Source organism: Sturnira hondurensis, unplaced genomic scaffold (genome assembly GCF_014824575.4).
Source record: "Sturnira hondurensis isolate 20B ecotype Veracruz unplaced genomic scaffold, ASM1482457v3 Scaffold0021795, whole genome shotgun sequence".
NCBI lineage: Eukaryota > Metazoa > Chordata > Mammalia > Chiroptera > Phyllostomidae > Sturnira > Sturnira hondurensis.
Window position 1 is genome coordinate 6,437,021 of NW_028094426.1, and position 19,503 is coordinate 6,456,523.

The following is a 19,503-nucleotide window of genomic DNA, read 5'->3' on the forward strand; positions in this document are numbered from 1 at the left end:
CATATTTACTTCTGGAAGTATCAGGCGGGGGTGGTTCAGTGGGACCATAGTCATTTTAGATTTTTTTCCTTGGGTAGATATAGAAACTAGTTTAGTATTCTCAAGTTTATTTCCACAGAAATGTGCAGTTCTTTGGACCTGGCTGGTGTAGCTCAGTGGATTGAGCGTGGGCCTGCAAACCACATGATCGTGGTTCGATTCCCAGTCAGGGCACATGCCTGGGTTGCAGGCCAGTTCTCAGCAGGGGGCTCATGAGAGGCAACCATACATTGATATTTCTGTCCTTCTCTCCTTCCCTTCCCCTCTAAAGTTAAATAAATAAAATCTTAAAAAAAAAAAAAGAAATGTACAGTTCTTCAAAGGAGAAAGTTTGCTAATAATCCTAGATATAGAGGTAATTTTTCAACTATTACTCCTTTCTTTTGTTATTCATTTAATTAAACAAGCAAAAGCAAAGAGAAAAATACAAAACGCCTTGGTCTTATGCAGAAAATGCAAAGAATAATCAACAAAATCCTGGCAAGCAACTGAAATTAATCAATGTTGTACACAGATGCAGAAAAAGCAAAATCTAGAAATAACTCATATTTCTGCAATTAGATTCAAAATTTTAAATTATTATAAAAATTAATGTGCTTGTATTTTATGTAGAGACTATGCATAAAATATTGAAAAATTATACTATGCATTTCATAAGTAATTCTATACACAGAATTCTTTCAGGCAAAACATATTTGTTTAAGTTCATTACTTTAAAAAACAATCATTACAAACTCGATTTGGATGTGCAACCCCCTGGCCTAATAATTAGTGAGGGAGGCGGAACGCCTTCCTTACGTATGTTTTGTAAAGAATCTTCTGTCCTTAGTAGAAGATGATTTGTCTTCATGTTCATGTCATGTCACAGTCATGGCATTAGTTTTATTGCCACCTTTTAAGCAAAACTAGGCCCAAATCCTAGTAACATATGTATGTATTTCAACATGTGCATATATATTTTTTCATAAAACTGCATTTTCAGGTAAAGTTACAAGAATCATGTATATGCCAACCTATAGTTTTGGGGGATCCATTTAGGAGGATCATGTACCAGCTGAACCTCCAACCTTTTCTAAGCTTCTGCCTGTTCATTCTACTGGGTGAAGAACTGGGCCTGCAGAAGGCTTTTAACTCTGCACTGAAGACCGTGTTACCATTCATAAAAGCACCCGAAGATGCTACCTCCACATCTGCAAGTTCAACAACTACTAGGGAAGTGGCCATAAAAATGCTCTATGAACATATCCAGAGGAACAATGTCCAATGACTACAGTTCTTCATAAAGTTGTCATTGTTTTCCTGATGACAAAATATGTGTGCAGGGTGGAAAACGTAGAAAAATACAGAAAAAAAGTAAATAAAAATTACCCTTGACACCCTCATACAAACAACAGCAAACATTTTGACGACATTCATTTCTGCTACACCTTTGGTTGTCGAAGGCGACAGCGGGCCATATTCTCAATTTCGTTTCCCGGATGTGCTTCTCCATTAATCACAGTATTTTCTCATGTGACTAAAAACTCTTCATTTTACACGCTTTTAAAATTCCTTATCAGTTGTTGCTCCCAAGCAGCATATAAAGCATTTCATAATCACAGATTAACCACTGTGTACAGTTAGCAAACTCTGCACAGTTACGGTGCAATCAAGCTATCGTAATTTAAATATTTATATAGCACCTACCACTGAAGTGCTCTGCAGGCTGACAAATGATCTGAGTTAACGTGAAAGCAAAATAGAAGCATTTCCTCTATAGGAAGGTCTGGGATTGACTGGCAACATGCCTTTAGATAAAACGGGATCTGTCAGGCTATTCAAAGCCTAATAAAAAGAGAAAGATTTGAATTCTCTTTGAACAGTCTAATTTTTTGCTATATTAGAGTTTAAGATTTTAGGCCATGAGCTGCACATACATCTGTTTAAAAGGGAGAGCATGAGAAAAACACTTGAATTTGTTAAACATTCATTTTGTTAGAATTTATTTTACAATAAAAAGACATTTATGTAAGAACAGAACTTCAAAATCAATTTTACCACATCAAATGTTATTAGTTTACCCTGGCAAACTAATAACTTGTGAAAAGTTTAGGATACTTTGTTAGATTTTGTTTCAGCATAAGGAGATACAATGGCTTTCTGGAAAGTCAGGCTCACCCATACTTTGTATATCCTCTTAAAGGCAAAGACAGAAGATAAAATTGGAAGAAAAAGGAAATCCAATCAGATTCTTCAAAAGAAAAGAAATATAAATAAAAAGCAAATAAATAAATGAATAAATACCCTTAATATCAACTCCCTAAACAAAGTAGAAAACATTAAAGGAACTCTCTCCCTATTCTAAACTGGAAGATCAGCCAGTCAATACCAATCTTGGTGGCACTGACTTCAACATTTACAATCTTCCCACTAACTCTGCTTCTTGGTCCAGTTCCCAGTCCTTCCTGGATTACTGCCCTCTTGTAACTGGTCTCTCTTCTTCCGTCCTAGAACCTACGCCCACTCAACATAGAGAGCCTGAGAGATCCTAGTCTACACACGTCTAATCACAACCTTCCTGCACTGACGGCCCTTCAGTGACTTCCCATTTTGTGGGACCAACAGCCCTGCAATGACGCCCACGGCCTGCTGATCTGCTGGGCCTCTCCCATCACCTCTCTGACCTCTCCTATATCACAGAGGGCAAACGAAAGCCCTTTCGATGAGCAGGTGATGGGAGAGGCTGGGCAAAGTTCGGGGAAACGATGGCTACCCCAGGCAGAATGTCTAAATTGAAACCCATGGTGGTAGAATGGCCCACACAGGATTCCTGCTCCTGCTGAAGTCGAACCAAAATAACACTGCAGACCAGACTGAAAGATCATTCAGTAAGTGGGAGAATCTGAAAGAAAGGTGGTCTGAGCCTGGAGGCCTACAGGAGAGCCCCGTGGAAGCTGGCAAAAAGAGGGGGCTCTAGAAGAACCCACTTATGTGATGAAATAAACAACCACCACCTTCTACTGAGGGCCAGGGCTGAGCCAGCGGCCATCCATAGATTTTAAGCAGGAAGTCCCTCTTATTTGACAATAATGGTATCATTGGCAAATAATGCAAAAAGGAAAGATATATGACTGGAATTGTACCATTAAAAATACTGAAACTAAAAACTCTGAAAAACAAGTTTTTCGAAACAAAACATGCATTACAGTGGCAGACAGAGCACAAACCATGTTATATGAAACCGGGCTACACAACTGATTCTCAACAGCATCACCAGCCATTTTCCACAAATATGTCCCAAGCCTCCATCAAATTTTCTCAATATTTCCCTTCATCCTTTTCCACTCACATCTTCTGTTAAAGGACCTGTCAACACTGGTCACATTTTTCTCCTTCCACTGTTAACTTGTCTGGCCTTCTAGGTTCATTTGTCAGTGGCTTTGGTTATAACATAAGCAACTCGCTAATACTGTGATTAACTTCCAGAAGGCATGTACCTTTCCTAAGACCTTCAAGTATGTATTTTATCAAATGCAAAAAGTCTTTGCATTGTTTTACATCATACTTTCTGATGCTTAGCTTACAACCTTCAATAATATGGTCCTAATAGTAATAGATAGCAATAAATATTCTTGATATTTGACAGAAACTGAAGTCTGTTATTTCCACTAGTTTAATCTTCACACTTTTAAAAAGTAAACTATATTATTCCTAGGTTGTAGGTAGGATTATTATAGTTCAGAAAATTAAAGAAACATGTATATATTACAAAACTTTGGCCTGTCTCAGCCCAGTGTCTTATACTTTTTCTACTTAATATTTGGATAGCAATTTGTTTGTTTTTTAAGATTTTATTTATTTATTTTTAGACACAGGAGAAAGAAAGGAGAAACAGAGACAGACATTTGCCCTGACTGGGAACTGAACCAGCGACCTTTTGGTTCACAGGCCTGTGCTCAATCCACCTAGCTACACCAGCCAGGGCCACAATTTGTTTTTATTTAAGCTTTATAACAGCCATATGAAGTCATGAGAGAAATTGCTGTTCCTATTTTACAGAAAAAATTGATATGAGGAGTGGTCAAAGAACTCCTCTGAGGTATCCTCAATGGGGAAATTTTCAAAGTAAACATTTTATGAATGGTTTGTAAACTATAATTGCTCTCTGCATGAATGTATGTATGTGAGTACATAAACAAATAATTTTCCTTTGATACTGAGCCAGCTGTGCTTTATCTATTTGTTTAATTAGACTGCTGTCCAGTTTTAGTAGATGTCTGTATAGCTCATGCTTCTCCACTAATGCACCTGGAGTACCCCTTAAAACTTTAGATTTCTGACCCTACTCTACAGATAACTGAACCAGAATATCTAACCATAGGACCTAAAAACTTGCATTTTAATGGTTTTTTGGATGATTTTTTCCCCACTAACATTTATGAACGACAGCACTCAGTTCAATTTACAAAGTGCCCGATGATGTGTCATTGTAAGTTGATGATGTCAGACCACCTCCTCACAAATTCTGAAAGCATTTGAAGGAAGTCTATTAATCTCTAATCAGAAGCACTTATTGTTAGAATTCACAAACAATAGATGGATCAACATCACATTATAATCATATGAGATTATTTAGAGCCAGGGAAAAAGAAGATAAGAATGTAGGCAGATGGAAATACCCAGAAGGAAAGAAATAGTCATTGTGAAGGAGTCTTGGGGCTTAAATTAGATACATTTACTTGCTGACATGGTTAGTCGGTCTGGTCACAGAAGCAGTAAAAGCTTACAAAATCACGCCATAAAGGTGCATTTATAAGTCAAAGTGATAAATGGGCTAAAGAACTAAAGAATAAGAATTAATGTTTGGAAAGTAAGAAATGTCAGGAATGTTCATGAAGAGCATTTTGACCTCTGAAAAGTAACCTAAGTCTTTTTTGTCCAGAACAAATTCTAAGCCAAGCATGGCTCACCCACCTGCCCAGTGTCCAGGTGCGACTCTCTCAGGTGCTTCTCTTTCTAAACCACAGAGAGTTCTAGACTTTAAGTGTACCATAAGACCACACAATAAATATTGTTTTTTAAAAACTGAGGAATTATTGTTTTGATTTGGATCTAGTCTTCTTCCTGCACAAGTAAAATACTAGCATTAAGTTCTTTCACAAATTTATTGTGGGCAGTAACCATTTCTGAATGCCACTTTATTATTTAGATAACTTGCTTAGTCAGTGTTCAGTTCTATCTGCAATCCAACATTCCCAACTGAATTCTCACACTTTTCATTTAGGACTAGTTAATTGCTTGCAGAAGTTGCTCTGAAAAACCTTTAAAAGACTTAGTTGTCATTCTCTAAAAGGGTTGGAAAGACCCAATCCAATTATTGCTCAAGTAAAAAGGAATAAAGAGAAGCAAACAAATGAGAATACTGCCTTAATAAATAACTGTGCTACAATTTATGCCCCATTTATATAGAAAAAACAAATCATTAAAAATAAAAACTAACACTATTCAAAATGGTACAAATACTCTGTTACTTTCTTATTCCCAAATAAAACTATAGTTTAAAAAGATTTTTCTTCTAAATTTTTATTTAAATGTCAAATAAATTTAGAAATAGCTTCTTTACAAGAATATATTTTTATTATTTCAAAATATAAATCAATTTATAGCTAAATTCTCAGTGTATACTACATTTTTTCAAATAGAAATAATATTTAAATGTTTTACTTTTTTTAAAAGATTTTATTTATTTTTGGAGAGAGGGGAAAAGAAGGAGAAAGAGAAGGAAAGAAACGTCAATGTGTGGTTGCCTCTCACAAGGCCCCTACTGGGGACCTGGCCCACATCCCAGGCATGTGCCCTAAGAATTGAACCAGTGACCCTTTGGTTCACAGGTCCTCACTCAATCCACTGAGCAACACCAGCCAGGGCAGATATTTTTTAAATAATATATTTTTAAAAATGTTAAACTCTGAAAGTTTTCAGTAGTAGCAGTCTTTCGAAAATATCTACTTAATGAAACCATTTGACTTCCAAAGACAAAAATAAAAACTTCTCTACAAAAGTAAGTTGAAAATAACTCGATCTAAACACTGCACCCCGGTTAATCTAAAGGCATGATAAACTACCCAACACGCTCAAAAGTGACGCCTCTGATTTCAGGGAGAGGATGTGGCAATAGCTTTATTAAGTATTAAAACCACAGCAACAAAATATTCTCATTTGGCCTATCTATTCCAAATCAGTTTCTATTAAAAGCTAGATGAACCCCAAACTAAAAAGCTTGTCACTTTAATAAAACCTTGTAAACTGTTGATTTAGATTCTTCAGTTCACCAAGACTCTGAAATTATGCTTCCCAACATCTAGATTATTCAGCACAATTGCAGCGGCACTACAGTTAAGCGACGTTTTAAATGAGTTAATTTCACAAAGTCGTCTCTGGCATCACCTGGCTCAAAACCTACTTGGTAATTGAGCACAGTTATGAGATAAGATACAGATGATGTTTACTTCACATTAGCCTTTTCATGAAAAACAGCTATTCACGGAGCACCCTCCTTGAGGAGGACTTGCCGACACTTTGTAGACGGCGGTGGGAACAAAGTCAAGTCAAAGTTCATTCTTTCTCAATGTGTTAAACTAAAAAAAGTGTTGAATTCTTATTTTCCTAAAAAATACACCTTAATTTCAGATATCTTTCTAAAGTCTTCACTACAGTGATCTTGGTGGTAACATTGTCTATTTACAGATGGGGTGAGCTAAAAATAAATATATAGGACTCATGCTGAATGTGGGACTTCCTACCAGTGAGGACACAGGCAAATTCAGCCTTTTATCTGACACGTGCAACCAATAAAAATATATTAAAATATATATCCATAGACTAGTTAATAGACTATTTCTTTTCTTCTCTCTGCAGAAGTTTACTTGAATTGGTTTAATCACCAGCTCGGTCTCAGAAGATAAGGTAGATAAATATTTCAGATTAAAGGTAATTTATTTCTTTCCCATCCATTTATCCTGCCAGCCATCATCTATAATAGCAAGGCACTGGACCACAATTTTCTAAAGGAAATGTTTATGGCTGAGACAAAGAGGCTAAAAAGTTTGATTCCTTCTCTAATGAAAACTGGATGATCTGAATCTCACTTCCTTAGTTCCTGAGCCTTGAAAGCAAATTTTCAAGGTAGCCTAGGCAACTCAACAGGTTCTGTCCTTTCCAAACTCTGGGAGACTGAGGCGGAGGGGTAGAACCTCTAAGGACTAGCTCCCAAAACAAGGGGATGTTTCATATCACAAGGGCAAACACTACTTCCGGAGGAGGCATTTATTTCCTAAGCAGGTCTGTTCATTTGATTCTCTAAAATACTTAGTTTCAAAATAAGAACTATTTCCTTTATTTGTGTTCACACAAGTTTGCAAATGTCCTAAGGACACTAACTCCACATGGGTTGCCAGAAAATAAAATATCCCCCCAAAATAATATTTTGATGACTTCAAATTTCCACTAGATTTGAGTGAATTATATTGGAGAGGAAGAAACACTTGCCACAGACATAGCATAAATATTCAGTTATTTAAACTTACTTCAGAAGATGGAAAATTTTTATTAAAATCCTATTAAATCAAAACCACAACCTTCTTGCATAAAATTACTTCAATATTCCAACAAGGTGCTGTGAGGTGTGGGGATAAAAAAGGCATTCCTTAAATTTTTAAATGCACTCTAACCGAGGAGACTCTGTCAGATTAAAAAAATAAAAGAAAATGCATTTTTTGGAAAAATATATAAAAACATACATACATACAAACACATACATTGTTGAAACAAGGACTAACCAAAAATTTTTTTCAAAAGGTGTAAGATCAACCACTACATTAATTTAGAGCAATTAGCCAGGGCACATGACTAGTTACATTCAAATACAAACTCTCTCAAGTAGCAGTGATGATTAATGTGGCATTTTATTCTTCACCCGGCTTCCTCAAGATGTCTGCCTTAAGCCAACAGCTCCACCTCAGCCCAATGTGCTTCTTTATGTTCCGCAATTCCATTCCCTTTTGTTATGTTTAGGTTGTTTCCCTAATGATATATGAAAATCTGTGGGTCTCACTATTTTCATTCTGAAATGCAAAGATAAATGTGTCTTGCTTGAAGAAGGGAGATCTATAAATCAAAAATCACTGTAAGCATCGCACTGATATAAACCATTGTGCACAAAATAAACACACGCTTTCAAATCATTCTATGAAACTATATATATAAAGGAACGCACTATATATAAAAAGTAGTTTTCTCATTAATTGTCAATGTGACATTGAGACCTGGCCTAGAGTTCATGAATTCGGAGTTGAGGGGGAGGAAAGGAATGTGACATTGTAGGGGGAAGGGGACATGGAGGTGGAAGAATGTATAAGGGTGAGGGAAATGTATGCATGGTGAATGTATGCATGGTGATGGAAAAAATACAACAAATCATAAACTACTAAAACAAACAAAATAAGTCACTGTCTTTCCCATATGCATATTTTTCAGAGTTCCCCCTGAAGTTTGAAATCACACAGAGCTCCAAAAGCTGCCTAAACTCAGTTCCTAGTTTAGAAATTCTACTCCATCAAACTCGCCAATCCTCTCTACACACAAAATGGAACCATTTCCATTCCATAGATCCGTGAGAGTGGTATCTACATAAGCAATTGGGAAAAGTCATCTGCCCCTCACAGACACGGTTACAATTTCTATCCATTAAAGTTCTAGAAGGTTTGACACTTTAATTTCCTAAGTTACAGAGATATCAACCTGCACTATAAACATAAGCATTTTCATTTCCAAACAGACATCAGATAACCCAATTACAGACTAATTACCATGAATGTGATGAATCACGTGTTCACACTGTATACCTTAGCAATCCCCGTTACGAATCGAACTCCGGAATGAAATTCAAAGTTAACTGGAAAACTTCATACTGTGTTATAAATCAGATTACCATAAAGGTTCCTTATTAAGGACTCTGTTAAACTCCCACTCCAATTACAATAATCATATTTTAAAATATGTGCAAAAATATGAACTGAAGAAAAAGGGGAAAACAGACTTGCCAAGTATTAGAGTAGTTAGTAGTACAAACACGAGCTATCGGCACTACATATAGATTTGAACGACTATATATTAAATGCTATCATTCAATCTACATAGGCTTTCCACTGTAACTGAAGACACCTCTTTAGTATTCAGACACCTCTAGTATGCAAAGACACCTCATTGAATATTAGTTTTCAAGTATTTCATCTCTTTAAAAATGTTTGGCTGTACTGTCCGGTAAGGTAGCCACTAGCCACACGCATCTGTGGAATACTATAAATGTGGCTACACCAAATCAGAGTGTGCTGTAAGCCTGAGACACACGCTGGATGTTGACATTTAGACTCGCTACCAAACAGAATGCAAAATATCTTGATTTTTTATACTGGTTTTATGTTGACATGACACAATGGATGCATTAAACATTATCATCACGGATTTCATCTGTTTCTTCTTTACTTTCTTGTGTGGCTACCAGAAAATATATAATTAAATACCATAGGTGACTCGTGTTATGTGTCTATTGGACCGCACTTACCTGTAACATTTACAGAACTGTTTTCTTTGAAGCCACTGGGTGCCACTGTTTCTCCATGAAATTGATACAACCAAAGTAATTTCCCGGCAGAGGGAAAAACCTCGTGCACACAGGCATTCCCACTTGTGCACGCATATGCATACACATAGAAACACACACCTCAACAGGCGTAATGCGGTCCTTAGGACCACTCACACTCTTAGGATAAAAGAGCATAACCACACTTCAGTAATTTTATTACTATCTTAGCAGGACTGACCATACTTAAAATCTTAATAATCATTAAATTCCTCAAAAATAAACAAAAGCTCTCAAATCAAACAGGCAGAAGTTGTCATAGTTTGTGACTTTTCCCAAATAGTTTTCCACCTTCTAAATGTAACATTCTTTATAACCTCCTCTAACATTATGTCCTATTTACTTACATGTTAATGGATTCTTAAGGAAACCGTGCAAAGGAATTCAGGTGAACAAAAACAACCAGCGGTTTGTGCTAACAAAGAAATGCTTTACTGATTTGCAGATTAATTTTGGCTTGAATTTTGAAATCCTGAACATTTTAGATCCATTTATTGAGACACTAAAATGAAGACAAAATTCGACATTTAAGCCACCTTCGCATAGTCTTCTTTGATGAGATAGATGAAGGCTCCGCAAAGGTAGACTTTGCAATGCAACTGATACTTATTCATGGGATGCAAAGTCCTGAATAATACATCCCAGAAGATGCCCGGTACATCTGATGACCAGAAAGTTCATTGTAAGGGCTCAAGGGTTTTCTGTTTCTGTACATCCAATGGTTTTACACAATCTTCTACTTCCGAATGGGTATTCAGAGTTGGCTCCATATGTAAAATCACAAATGATACCTAGTCTTAAAATGACCAGGCTGACTCCTTTTCTACTCCATTTCCCCACATGTTCAAGTCCGGCAGAGGAATTGGATAGAAGCCAACATTTCCCTCATGCCGTCCAAGTACGTTTAGCGGACTCTCCCTCAGCTTCCTTCTCTCTAAAGATCAGACTAAGTCTAGTCTCTCTACAGACTGTACAGAATTAATCAGTTTCAGATTTCATCGCAACAAACTAGTTACAGCCATAAGCCATCTCAAGATATGAAATGAACAACTGTACTACGCTGAAGTATAACATGTCCTAAATCCTATAATATTTACCTTTATTTCGAAACTACTATAAATATATACTAAATTAATATCCATTCCAAAGAAAAGATTTTCCCTGCATTCAAAACGTAAAGCTGCTCAAAATCTAAAACATTTATATTTAAGCATTATGCGTTGAGGACCTTCTGAAAAATCTGTAACACTGCAGACTCTATCTCCAGAAAAACAAACAGATGACATTTTGCATGAAATCTCAGGAGAGATAAATGGTTCTGGATCTAGATTTAAAACCTGCTTTAAACTATTATATGCATTACCTCAACATTTATCTAAGAAGTCATTTGGATATTTTACTGGGATTTCTCTTTTTTCATGTTGACATCTCATTTCCATAAGTGGGCTCTGAGCTCTGCAAAGACAGGTGCCATCCCATAGCCGTCTGTGTATAATTCATATGATTTTGAGCACAAGGCCTAATGTACAGATTAAAAGTCCTGATAAGATATTTGAGAAGTTCACGGACCAAAGACCTGTATGAATTACATCAGCTAAGGATATCACCTTCTTTTAAAACAATAACGACACCTGTATGGCAAACATATAGGGCCAACTAACATTTATAACAATGAATATCTGAAAGATCTTTCTTTGAACTACAACTTAAGCACATCTTTAGGACGTTTTCATCTCCAGAGATCAAACCTCTGTATTTTATGTTGACAAGCGTGCAAAACATACATTCTCAGTTCAAAGTTAAGACAATTCACTAGGGCAGCCTGGAGGGCCCGAGGGGCCCTCCATTTAAAAAAAAAAATACTATTAATAGTAAAAGTACACATAGGTAATTACTAAAAGCATGTACATTTCTGTGTAAAGAAAATAATGTTCATTCGAATATTAACAGAGCATATCTTTAGGTATAAGCATATGGAGATGTCTGAACTGTCTGAGCTTCATTATGAATTATCTAATAAAGCTGTACTGAAAACATACATGCAGAAAAAGTGTATGAATTAGGTTTTAAATCTCATATATTTGAGGGTTCTTTGAGAAACTACAACTCTAACTATCATTCACAGAAGATAAGAGGAAGGAGGAAGACTTCATGGAATAGGAGATGCGTGGCCAACTAAGTAAACAACTCACCCTAAATGTGCAGGGTTATGCCTCCTCTCCCAGAGTTAGAGAAACCTGCTTTTTGCAAAAGCACTGCCTCCGTGGGTTGAAGCCTCTTCAGACCCCACCTGATACAGCAGGGGCATGGACCCTCTCTGTCCCTGAGATTACGTCTCACAACAATGAGGTCTTCTACCATAAACCCAAGATAAACTCATTTTTTGATAGATTAAACACCAGTCTTCAATGAAGTCTACATAGACTCTACTGGGCTGTTACTGGCACAAACCATATTAAATAGAAATCTTAAAATATAATATATAGGCATATTTCTAATTTTGAGGTTCGTAAACATCTTATTTCAGCATAATAAAGAAGAACTTATTTAACATGGGAGTGAAATTAAGTGTGGGATAGCCTCGATTCAACCGGAGCCCTAAAGAGGTTATTCTCAGAGCTGTATTCCTAATATAATACAACAAATTCACACAAATGTCACTACAGATATAATGAATGTTTTTCCATACCGGTGTCGCTCACCCTTGCCTGCCTGCACCCCCTCCCCCAGGCTTTTCAAAATGTATTTCATACACAGACTCACTGTTCTGGTTGTTTATTTAATTAACATGACAGCCCAGCATACACAGCATTTCTTTCAGTTCTACAGTTTTAACTTTTTACACTTTAGACTCAATACAGAAAGAGTAAAATTACTGTTTGACTGCTTCTAACCTCTGTAAATTTATATAGATTCACTAACTATTTCTGTCAGTTAAAACAGTTTCTCAGTATGCTTTAAATATCTGTATTCACGAAGTAAAATCACAATTTTGTCCCCATACACACACAAAAAATTTTCTTTTCCTTCACCTTTCCCAAGGGATAAGAAAATCTTGTTTTTCCTTTTTAATATTTACAGAAGTTGACATTAATTAATTTTAATTCTGTCAGCAGGTCATAAATAATCCATATTGTTCTTTGTATCAGCTGAGTTACACTACTGAAATGAGACGGACCTAAGATTTAATTAAAAACCCATAATTGTTTCCGAAATGTATTCAATTTAAGATATATGTTATGTGATACTAAAATGCATTTAGGAAGTTAAAGGACAATATATTTTATATTTTCAAAAAAATACTTCTGTATTTCATAACTGTACTATAAAAACAAGTTATATTTTTTTACCAAAGACATAACACGACCCACTGCATGTCTGCCATCAAAACCACATCTTCTTCTCCTATTTTTTATGTTCAGTCGTTTGCTTTTTTGCTTGAAAATATCTTTCTTACGTCGGCGATGAAACACTTGATTCTACTTTTCATAACCAACCACCAGACTCCATGACATTCCTACAAAAATCATTTTTTGCCAAAGATGTTTAATTGAGAAGTTTAGGGAAATACTCATGGAAAATTATTTTGATTTTTTAATTACATAATATAAAGTATATAGCTGCACATTTCTGACTGATAGTGTACCTATCACAGCAAAATTTGTAATTAAGTCGTAAAATGCATTCATGAAGAGAGGCATATGCCTTGTGCTTATTTTATGTGAAACCATAGGCAAAAATATTGAATTATTTTTACTATGTAAGTGAATAAAATGACATTGGCTTAGAATCTTTCAAAAATTAATGTGTAAGGTGGTCACAATAATTAGAGAGGAACGACTAGCCAATGTTGTTCTTTGATATATAAAGAGAATAGACCCTGACTGGTGTGGCTTAGTGGTGTGAGCACCAGCCTGAGAATCTAAAGGTCGAGAGTTCAATTCCCAATCAGGGTACACGCCTAGGTTGCAGGCCAGGTCCCTGTTCGGGAGCATGCAAGAGGCAACCAACCAACCAATGTTTCTCCAGCACATCAATGTTTCTTTCCTCTTTCTGCCTCCCTTCCCCTCTCTCTAAAAATATATGAATAAAATATTTTTTAAAAAAGAGAATAGAGACATCCCTTTAAATATAATTCCCAAGTGGTAAAATTGCATAATTGACATTTTATGTTGAAAAGTGTCATATTTATTAATCATATTATATCTAATAATACAAGAAATTCTAGGTACCTCTATATTCCAGTGTTTGGAGGATACAGGGGTAACTCGAGAGAGACATGCCTACTCTTGGATGTGAACATCTACTTAGAAAAGGCACATACACCTTAAGGGAAACATCTGCCTTCCTAACATTATACTGCCAAACAGAAAAGTACAGCTGAACACACTGATCGTCAACATTGCCCTCAGCCTTGGGAATTCTGGGCTGATAGGACTGAGCTAAAACCCACACAAATGTTACACACTTAGTCTACTCTTTACTGAGGGCAAAAATACCTTGACTTGCATTAAAACACACCCAGCTCAGATGAATTCACTGACTGAAGACTAGACCTACGTCTCCTTTCTTTGCTTGAACTTGTCTTCATCATCAGTGCTGTAAAACTCAATTCCATGTGTAATATTCAGTCTATATTCAATTATGGTTCAGGAAGGACAGAAGGGAGAGAGAGAAAGAAATACATCTGTCAGTTGATTCGTCTTATGACAGTTTTATCATCCACTGTCCTTGACCTTCTGGAATTGAGTCACTGAAGAGAGAGAGCTCACAAGCAAGTGGCCACTATCATTCACGAGGAAAAGGCTGGCATTCTCTCTCCCTTGAGCCTCACACTGAGCAAAGTCCAATAAATTTTCAAGAGGCCTCTCCCAGACTCTCTGTGCTTTGTCTTTACACCTCTATTTAAAATTCACCTGTTGCTTGAGTATTGTCTTGAGTCGGGAACAGACATTCTTTCAGCAAAGAACTAGTTAGGTAGCATTCAGGGGAATGTTATACATGTGTTTGATAAGTATTTTGATTCCTGATAAAGTCTGCAGACGACAGTGGTACACTTTGCACCCTTAACCAGAAGTTTGTTTCCTTATGATAAAACAGGTAAGCCATTTACTATATTGCTCCTGAATGTTTCAGTTATGCTAATGAATGAGATATTGCCCTATCTCATAAATACTGTTCCACGTTAGCTGCTATCCACCCTAAACAATTACCCTTAGCAACAACTTTAATTTGTCATATATAAAAACTAGTCTTTAGTAATATGTAACACACTCACTCATGCCCTCATTAAAATATCAAGGGTCTAAAACATCAAGAAGCTAAATGTAACTTTGTTTTCCCATCAAACCACATGAGATAAAGTCTCTCATTCTGGAATATTTTTCATAAACACAAATTTACAAACACAGTACCTCCCCAAAATAATCAAAATAGATTACAAATATCCATTTTAACAACATCAATCAGCAAAGCATTTAAAAATGCAATGCTCAGGTATTTTCTCATAAGTTTTCCAACAACCAATAAAAATCCATGGGTTAATTAACACTGCATCTAAACACCTTCTTCTTCCCCCTAATTGGTTTAAATTAAATTACCTTGAATGTAGCTTGCTTTATTCTGGTGATTTCAAAATTTCTACCAGAACTAAGTATCAGTCAGTGCAGTTGTTTTTAACTTGACTCTTAAAGCTTTACTTTGAAAACTCACTCTCATGCTTACACCCACAAAATATTTGCTTTATCTAAACCAACAGCTAAATAAGTACATTTGTTTTAAAATAAACACAGAGGCTGTGATGCTGGCATCCATTCTGCTAAATAATGTCAAACAACCCCAGTCTGTGTAATCAACTCCATTTCAGAAACAAACTAGCCACCCACACCATATGGTGACTGTTATTTCTTAGAAATATCTAAATGATTATCCACAGAATAAACTACAAAGAAAACACTTACTATATCTTAAGGTATCCTCCCCCTCCCTACTGTTGTCCCTAATAGTGCCATAAATAGGCACAAATTTAAGTGGGAAAAGTGTAAATTTCCACTTGTTGTATATAACCAGCTTCCACCACCCGCACCCCGTGTCAATTCTGCTTGTAATAGAGGTAAAAACTTAAATACACCTTTTCAAATACAATTTAAATTTAAAATTGGATTTGTTTTTTTATGCCCATTATAGCAACTATATTCTATGGTTTTTAAAAAGCTTAATGATAATAAGGAGTTTCATCTCCCAAATTCACTGAACTTTATCTAGGACAACTTCACTCACAATTCTAGATTCCTCCTCCTCCTTCTTCTTTCTGAAAAATTTATATCACCAGCAATCTTAGAAATGTCCTCCTGAATTAGTGTTTCCTATACAGCCTGTATAAATCTATTTGACCTTCTAATTATCTACTTAAGTAGGTAGGTACTACAGAGAATTATTTGTAGTGGACACGGACAGCACAGTTCACAAGTTTGATAAATTCTGAAGTTCACCCAAGTTTATTGTTCCCCAAACTGAAGTTTATACTTATGATCCAAAACACATTACCATGTAATCACATATGTCCTCAGATTACATTTAAAAACAAACTGGGCACCACCAGATACAGTCCCTTCAAGTAACACCCACTGCAAAACCAGAAAGTGTGTATCAATACATCACCTTCAGACAAGCCCTGATTGACTTTCGAATCCTTTTTGCTGATTTCCATAAATGTTTACCTGTCACTTTAGAATTCAAAATTTTATTAAAAGAAATAGAAAGAAACCTAGTAAAATCCACGTGTTTTGAAAAAATATCACCCACAGCTGAAATATGCTAAACTTAATTCGGAAATTCCTGCTAAAGCAGAAAAGTATGAGTGCACTTTCAAATGTAAGGAAGCCATACACCAGGTGTAGCAGATCTAAAAGGCTGGCCCAGCTGTGGAAGAAACTGCATGCAAATGCCATCTAGTTTATTTCTTAATCGTGTTCCTGTTGTTCGAGTTATAAAATATTGCCCGAGAGGGGGAGGAAAAACTCGGTACTTTTCTGATGTCTGAAGTTAAACCACTTTTCTAGGCTATCTTTCCTTTAGTTTCCAGCCCTCAGATTCCCTCCACTTCGCGCGTTCCCAAATGTTTCGAGTTTTCCCGAGAGGCGAGAGAGGGGACCCGCCAGTGCTTACCTGTTCCCTTGGTATGCAAGGCAGGGAGGTCCTCCGATGGGACTTGCTGCTGCAGCCCGACATCTCGGCTGACACCACGGAGCTGGACCGCCTCCTCCTCTTTAACACCGGGATATCTTCCTTGGTTCCAGCAGCCAGGGACCCAAAATGCTCCCTCGTGGCCGCCTTCGCGGACTGCGGCAAGACTTGCTCCACGTACCTGGCCAGGAGGATTCCCAGCACGCCGGCCAAGTACGCCAGGTAAGGTCTCCAGGCAACGTTGAACCTCTCTAAGGAAATGAGGGACACGGTCCTGACCGCGCTAGTCAAGGCGATCATGAGGACGCCCAGCCTCAGCCTCAGCACCAGCCATGTCGCGGCGGCCAAGCAGCTGAGCACCACCCCGGCGGCCGGGAGCGAGAGTAAGTGATCCTCCCCGACGCCCAGCCCTATCTGGACTAGCGCTTCCCCGCCGCAGCAGGCGGCCAGCAGCGCGACGGCCAGAGGCAGGCGCACCCCTGCACGCAGGAGGTACAAGCCCATCCAGAAGAAGGCACACAGGAGACTGAAGAGCAGCGCCGTGGGCTGCAGCCAGGGGCTGAGCGGCGCGCCGCCCCCGGGAGCACCTCCCCGAGGCCCCGGGAAGACGCCCCCTTCTGCTCCCGGGGGCGCTTCCTCCTCCTCCTCCGCCGCCTCCTCCTTGCTCTGCGCCAGGTCGCAGCCGATCTGCCCGTGGACGAGCCTTACCAGCAGCGCCAGCAGAAAGGACAGGGACCCCGCGCACAGTGCGGAGGAAAGTTTCCGCGAGCGCCGGAGCGGCTGCAGCACCAGGTCTCCCCAGCAGCCACGGCTGTGGCAGTCCCGCGGCGAAGAGGGGCCAAGGCGACCCCGGCTCTCCGGGCCCGCCGCGGGGGGTTGACTCGCCCCGCCTCGGCTGGGCTTGTCATTGATTCGGGCGACCTCGCCGGGCGCTGCCATGGTGTACCCTCTTCTCCGACTCCCCGAGCGCCCCCCCCCAACGCTCCGACCCCCAACGCGCACACACACCACCTTTCTCTCCCCAGTCCCACCCTCGGGATCCCTCCTCTCCCCAGGCTCACGAGCCACTGAAAGTTTCAGCTTTCGAATAACTCCTGGAGAACCCTAGATGCTCCAACGAGAAGCCTTCAAGTTAAAAGCGAACACAGGCAGAAACACACTTCCTCCTTTTCTCACTTTGAAACGCTTTTAAAAATTCTCTGCTCCACCCCCACCCCGAATGATACCCTCCGGGGTCTCTTCCCACTTCAGGATTTTACATGTTGCCCGAAGCGTCGGGCACCAGGGGGGCCGCAGACGCCGGAGGATCCCGGGGCGAAGAGCAGGCTCTGGGCCATCTCGGGCGCAGCTCGGCGCCGCGCTGCTGCGCGCCCGGCCCGCGGCAGATGTAGGTCCCCTTCTCCTCCTCCCCGCAGCTCTGTCTCTATCACTCTTTCTCTCTCCGTGGCCGATCCTCCCCCGCAGGGCCCCAGGAAGCAAACCGCCATTCCCAGGGGCAGAAAGCAAAGCCTCCCCTGCGTCCGTCTGTCCGGTTCATGGCATAGGATGGAAAATGTGGAGAGGGGGCTGAGAAATAACCAAGAAGTTCCTAAGTCCCGTCGGAGAGAGACACAATCCGAGAGCAGAGAGGCTGCCGCCAGAGGAGGGAGGGAGGGAGGCAGAGCGACTGAGCTGGAGAGGAAGGGAGGGTGAGAGGAAAGGGAAGGTAAGAAGGGAGAATGAGATTTACTCTCTCTCTCTCCTTTCTCCCTTTCTTTTCAGTGCGAGGTTGGTGGTAATTGGCGGTTTTGCAGAGGGAAGCGAGTGGAGATCACCGGGTAAAACTGTATTTAAAAAAAAAAAAGTAGGCAACTGGAGTGATCGGCAATTCCGCTTTCTTTCTTTAAGGCAACTCCCTAGGAACGCTTTCCCAGCCTAGCTCCCGCCCCCTTCCCCGGAGGAGGCGCTGCTCTCGGCTCCCTCTCTCCTCGCCCCGGAGTGGGGCCCACACCTCCAGCCCCCTGGGGAAAGGGTTGCTGCCGGGGGTCCACCGCCCAGCTCGCCGCAGCTTTGGGGTGCGAGGTTCTGCGGCTGGCTCTCTGAGCTTTCTAGGACGTTGGAAAAGAAGACTGTGCGTGGCCACTTGGCAGGCGATAGGAACAACATACTTCCTACTGTCATTAAAGATGACAGCCACATCTGTCTGAGTCATTCAAAGATGCTCCTAGGTCTTCAAGTCAGTTACACCTTCAAGGTCTTTATTTCGACGGAAATCCCAAGCCTTTCCTGTTGGTTCAAATGGTGGAAAATCTCAGCAAGTCACACCATATTATTATAAAAGAGAAGGGAGGGGCATTTTTTAAAATTGTTACTTAAAAAATCCAGTGTGTGAGAGTATTAGCCATCGGTTGGTGGTGGTAGATGGTAAATTACTCTGAGATTTAGTGACCCTGGCCTCCAGAAGGTTTACAAAGTTGGAAACCCAAATAGTCAGTACTATAAAGAAATCTCAAGGGGAGTTGGTGAAGACAGGTCGGTTAACACTAGGAAAGAGCTCAGAGGACTAGGGTTGTGAAATACTATGTCTACCCTGAAGAAAACTTATGAGAAAAAAAAATCAG

The 19,503-nt window shown here is 39.2% G+C and overlaps 1 protein-coding gene across 2 annotated transcripts in view; it reads right to left on the reverse strand.

Moving 5' to 3' along the window:
• Positions 1-17,842, reverse strand: part of PDE3A (phosphodiesterase 3A) — a 277,604-nt gene extending 259,762 nt beyond the window's left edge. For both annotated transcript variants that reach the window (XM_037034006.1, XM_037034005.1), the window contains exon 1: positions 16,886-17,842. In XM_037034006.1, the coding sequence (XP_036889901.1) occupies positions 16,886-17,842 (957 nt within the window). The remainder of the gene's footprint in view (positions 1-16,885) is intronic.
• Positions 17,843-19,503: the final 1,661 nt, after the last annotated feature.